This window comes from Thamnophis elegans, chromosome 14 (assembly GCF_009769535.1).
Source record: "Thamnophis elegans isolate rThaEle1 chromosome 14, rThaEle1.pri, whole genome shotgun sequence".
NCBI lineage: Eukaryota > Metazoa > Chordata > Lepidosauria > Squamata > Colubridae > Thamnophis > Thamnophis elegans.
This window is the reverse complement of record NC_045554.1, coordinates 3,057,132-3,063,159: the sequence shown is the minus strand read 5'-3', so window position 1 is coordinate 3,063,159 and position 6,028 is coordinate 3,057,132. Positions and strand designations below refer to the sequence as shown.

The 6,028-nt window shown below is 41.5% G+C and overlaps 1 protein-coding gene across 1 annotated transcript in view; it reads left to right on the top strand.

Annotated features, from left to right (window-relative positions):
* The first annotated feature begins 2,904 nt into the window (after window positions 1-2,904).
* The window catches only part of LOC116517815 (mitotic spindle assembly checkpoint protein MAD1-like), a 108,366-nt gene continuing 105,242 nt past the window's right edge, over window positions 2,905-6,028 (top strand). Inside the window, exon 1 of the mRNA XM_032230991.1 lies at window positions 2,905-2,976. Coding sequence (XP_032086882.1) covers window positions 2,960-2,976 — 17 coding nt within the window. The 5' untranslated portion in view covers window positions 2,905-2,959. The remainder of the gene's footprint in view (window positions 2,977-6,028) is intronic.

Here is a 6,028-nt window from a genome sequence, read left to right as displayed (position 1 = left end):
AATTACAAACGAATAGTAGCCAAGCTAAGCTGAATCTGGTTAATTAGGCGCGAAAAGCGAATAATATCATGTATAATTCAATCCCCTCCCCTTGGCACCCCAGTCCATAGTCCAATTATAATGCACCCAACTCTCAGGTGGGAGATAACTTCAAAGGTCATCACCAGGATGGAATGCTGGACAGTTAACCTTGATTTGATTTGATTATATTTATATGCCGCCCTTTTCCCCCGAAGGGGACTCAGGGCGGCTCACAATTCAAATCAGGGAAGGGGGGGTACAGACAGAAAATAAAAGACAAAACATAACAATACATAATTTAAAAACACACAACAGTCATACCATTCAAGACGGGGGCAACAGCTCTTTAGCCCCAGGCCTGTTGGAACAGCCAGGTTTTAAGGGCTTTGCGGAAGGCCTGGAGGGTGGTGAGGGTTCGAATCTCCACAGGGAGTTCGTTCTGGAGGGTCGGAGCAGCCACAGAGAAGGCTCTCCTCCGAGTAGTCGCCAGTCGGCACTGGCCAGCGGATGGAATTCGGAGGAGGCCTAGTCTGTGGGATCTAATCGGTCTAGTGAACCTTGGCGGGAAACTCCCTCCACATGTGCAGTAAGACGGTCAGGTCAGTGTCTAGAATCTTCCTCCAGCACATCATGATTCCCCTCCCAATTACCATGTCCCCCCTCCCTGTTTCAATGGCAGCTGAAGCAGCAGCAAAGCAGAGGCTGACACATTCTGTATGGCATCGCTTAGAACAGTGGTTCCCAAACTTGGCAACTTTAAGCTGGCTGGAGAATTCTGGGAGTTGAAGTCCACAAGTCTTAAAAGTTGCCAAGTTTGGGAACCACTGGCTTAGAATTAAAGTGCCAGGAAAGTTTGCAGCAATAGCTGCATTTTCAACCATTTGCAGGTTGAAATTTTGCCAGGTTAGTGGAGGAGTGGAGTTCTTGGTGCTCTTTGAGCCTGACGGTTTTCTTACAGACGTTTCATAACCCAACTAGGGAACCTTATCAATTGCTAGAAGGGGGTGGGATTGGAGGAGGAGGAGGATGACGACGACTTTGGTGTCCTTGGTGATCTCTAAGCTTGGTGGTTTTCTTGCCTTCGTTTCCTGACCCAACTAGGTAACATAATCAGTGCTAGAAGGGAGTGGGATTGGACGAAGAGGAAGAGGAGGACTGTGGAATCCTTGGTGCTCTCTGAGCTGGGTGATTTTCTTGCAGACCTTCCATGACCCAACTAGGGAACATCATCAGTGCTAGAAGGGAATGGGGTTTATGGAGAGGAGGAGGAGGAATAATAGAAGAGTTGTAGGCTCCTTGGTGCTTTCTGAGCTGGGTGGTTTTCTTGCAGACCTTCCATGACCCAACTAGGGAACATCATCAGTGCAAACTTCACTCCCTTCTGGTACTGATGATGTTCTCTAGTTGGGTCACGAAACGTCTTTAAGAAAACCATGAAGCGCAGAGAGAATCAAGCTAAAAAAAATATATTCCAGAAGTGCTGGAGACGTTTGTGTACAATGTTAATTATAAGTTCTATAAATAAATAACCAATAGGACAAAATACAACCTCTGTGTTGTGTCCATTCAGAAATAAGCTGTTGTACAACTTCATTCCCAGATTAAGACACCGGGAGCTTCTCTCTAGCCACAGCTGCCAACAAAAACGTCCATCAAAAAGATAATTTATTTACTGTTTATTTATTGAAACAGAGCCTCATCTGGAAAGAACTCAGGGCAACATGTGGTCCATAAACCAGCATAGCAACAATGTAAAGCGGTATAAAATCAGACAGAAACATTATAGTAATGTAGCAATAATGCAAAACAATACAAATAGTATAAAACAGTGTAAAATAGCATAAAACAATATAAAAGCAACACAAATAGTATAAAAACAGTGTAAAACAATACAAATAGTATAAAAATAGTGTAAAACAATGTAAAACAATGTAAAACAATACAAATAGTATAAAACCAGTTTAAAACAATATAAAACAATACAAATAGTATAAAAATAGTGTAAAACAGTGTAAAACAATACAAATAGTATAAAAACAGTGTAAAACAATATAAAACAATACAAATAATATAAAACCAGTTTAAAACAATATAAAACAATACAAATAGTATAAAAATAGTGTAAAACAATGTAAAGCAATACAAATAGTATAAAACCAGTTTAAAACAATATAAAACAATACAAATAGTATAAAACCAGTGTAAAACAGTGTAAAACAATACAAATAGTATAAAACCAGTTTAAAACAATATAAAACAATACAAATAGGATAAAAACAATGTAAAACAATACAAAGAGTATAAAACCAGTGTAAAACAATGTAAAAATACAAATAGTATAAAAACTGTAAAACAATGTAAAAATACAAATAGTATAAAAACTGTAAAACAATGTAAAAATACAAATAGTATAAAAACTGTAAAACAATGTAAAAATACAAATAGTATAAAAACTGTAAAACAATGTAAAAATACAAATAGTGTAAGAACTGTAAACAATGTAAAAATACAAATAGTATAAAAACTGTAAAACGATGTAAAAATACAAACAGCATAAAAACAGGGTAAAACAATATAAGAACAATACAAAATATCATCAAACCGTATAAAAACCATCAGCAATTAAAAAAAAAGAGCCGAAAAACTCGGCGATGCAAGTTTTAACATTGTCTTTCCTCCAAACTGATTTTCCTTTTTCCCCCCGAGAAATACCACCCTCCGCCGGAAGAGGGCGTCGTGCCCTCCTCTTGATTTCCCGCCGCGCGCCTCTATTCTGAGCGCTACGGCCTTCCTTCAAGCGAAGCAAGCCGAGCGCTTCTACGCCCGAGAGGCGGCGGCGGGGGGGGGGGACGGGGACGCGAAATCTCGCGGGAGCTGGGCGGGGAACTCTCGCGGCGCCCGAGGAAGGAAGGAGGGAGGAGCGAGCAGAGCTGTGGCCATGGCCGATTGGGGAGGGTGAGTGCGCGCGCGGGAGAGGCCGAGGGTGTCACGTGGGTCCCGCGCGGGCGGGGCGGCAGAAGGGCGGGAGGGCGGCGGCCGGGGCGGAGGGGTCTCGTCTCGTCGCCTCAGGGACCCCGGTTTTTTGGTGGGGAGGGCGGGCGGGTGGGTTAACGGGCTTCTCTCCCACCGGCATCGGTGTTTCCTGGAGCTGGGGATCGTGGCCCGAGACTCATGCCGCCCCGCACGGCTTCTTCTTTCTCGGTTGGTGTGCCGAGAGTGCTCCTGGGCATGTACAGAGTGCCCTACCGCGCCTTGCGGTCTGAACGTAACCCCCCCGTCCCTTGCTAACTCCCCGCTGCTTGGGAGTCCCATCTGCGATCGTTTTTTGTTTTTTTTTAAGCAGGAGGGCTCTTCCCATCCAACACAACAACCACACAGACCAGTTTGTGCAAAACAAGATAAACTGGGATGGATGGGATGGAGATGAGCAGATCATATTGCCTCTCGACTTTCGTTAGCCGGAGTTGCATGGATGAAATGGGGGGGAGCGTAGGAAAACCCCATGCCAAAAAAAAAAGAAAAAAAAAGTTGCATCAAGAAGTACTACAAAACCCTAAAATTATATTATGATGCAGTAGCATTATCTGTGGTTCCACCACAAAATCGCGGTCGACGAAAGCGCGCATTTGATGTCATCACAGCACGACGAAAACATCGCGCTGTGATTGAAAAATGTAAAAATAAAGCGAAAACCTTACCCTAACCCCCCCAAACCTAACCCTAAACCTAACCCTTAACCTAACCCTAAATCTAACCCTAAACCTAACCCTTAACCTAACCCTAAATCTAACCCTAAACCTAACCCTTAACCTAACCCTAAATCTAACCCTAAATCTAACCGTTAAACTAACACTAAACCTAACGCTAACCCTTAACCGAACGCTAACGTAACCCTAACGCTCTAAACCTAACCCTAACCCTTAACCTAACCCTAAACCTAAACCTAACCCTTACCTTTATGTGAATCGGCTTGCTTTAATTTTATTTTTATTTCAATTTTTAATTTTTTTCGTCGCGCTGTGATGACGTCAAATGCGCGCTTTCGTCGATCGCGCTTTTGTGGACCGCGGTTTTGAAGGGTCACGTTATCTGTAATTAGTGATTGGATTGATGTAACAAACGATAGGATACTTAATATCGAGGGTTTTGATCTGGTGTATGGCTGGCATGCTTAACAAAAAAAGTGGGCAAGAATTTTAAAAGTCATATTTTAAGGAATGCTCTACTGCGGGTTTGGAAAAAAATATCAATATAAATTAAATGATAAGATACCCATGTGGGCAATTCCTAGGCATGCAATAGAAAATATGAACATAGCACAAAAAGAGGATAGAATTACTTAACAGACAGCTTCTTACCCTAGAAAGGGGTGTGTTACAGCTAAAATCCTTAGATGGTATTAAAAGAGGAAAAGGTAATTCAAACATGGTTCCAGTATGGACAGCCACAGGCCAGGTGGAAAACAGATCAAAAAATTGGTTTCGTGCCAAGTCGAGGATAACTTATTTAAACAAACAAGAGATCAAAGTTTAATGCATATAAAGAGAATATACAACGTATTAGTACAGATGGATTCCGAAACAGAATTAGTTAAAGACTGTATGATAAAGTGGGCTCAAAATATTGAAGAACCAATAATGTTGGATACATGGGAAAGAATTTGGGTAAGAAGAAGTACTACAAAACCTCTAAACTCCAGGAGGGCCCATCTGCAGGCAGGGCAGGGGACGATGGGTTTGAAGCCAGGCTCTGAGCCGGGTCCCAGGGTGGGGAAGGCGCCCCCTGACTCTCTTGGCTTTTGTGGGTCTGTTTCCTCTTCAACCGTTGAAGGTTGTGTTACCATTTTGCTTCTGTTTTGCTTTTGATTTTTTGCAACACGTGGCTCCTCTTGGGGTTGTGTGATTGTTGTCCCAAAAACTGGTTAAAAGGAAGTGGAAACAAAGAGAGCCCAGTGTTGCAAAAAGAGCAAAGTCACAAACACAAACTCTGCAGGAACAAGAAAGGAAGTTAACAAAAGTGTAAAAGAAAAAAGATTAAAAAAAGAAACAGGCATTTCTGATTTCTTTTCCAGCAAATGCAGATTACAAGAATTATTCTTTACTGTTACAAAAAGATCTATTTTTTTTCTATTATTATCAAAACCACAAATCAAAAGCTCATTTTTTTTACTCCTTTCATGCAAACAAATATAAGAGATTTCCAGACAGCAGTAAAATTGGGAGTCCTTGGTGCCCTCTGACCTTGATTATTTATTGGAGGCGTTTCATGACCCAATTAAATAACATCATCAGAGCTAGAAGGGAGTGGGGGTTTGTGGAGAGGAGGAGGAGGGAGGAGGAGAAGGACTGTGGGGTCCTTGGTCCCCTCTGAGCTTGGTAGTTTTCTTCCAGGCGTTTCATGACTCAACTAGGTAACATCATCAGTACTAGAAAAGAGGGGTTTTTTGAATGGTAGGCAATTCTTCCTTCTTCCAGTACTGCACCACCAGCAATCTTGCTTCCGTTGTTAAATTCAGAATCAAATTAGCCTCTATAACTGTACACTCTGTAATTATACCCAACAAGAATAACCGAGGAGTAAACTTTATCCTCTTTTAAAGAATATTTTGAAAAACCCACCATATTTTTATCCAAGAATGGACGTTAAAAGTAACAAACTTAGCAGAGATGGCTAAAATATCAGCATACATCAAGGGCCGTTCAGATGAGAAATACAAGCTGGAATGGAGAAGATGGATTGATTACATTCAAAATAAATATGGGACTAAGAAATTTCAGTTAGCTTATGAATGAATGAACAAGGAATGTTACAACTTATCTAAAGTTAGCTTTGCAAAAGGGGAATTAAAGTACAAGCGAGGGACGATGCTAAAGTTAGTTAATTTTAGTGTACGGTTGCTAAATGTTTATATCCTGTATTTGCTATGGGAGGTTAGGTGGGGAGAGGATGTGGGATTGGGGGGGGGTGAGGGAAGGGGAAAGGTATATAATTGTAAAACTCATTAAAA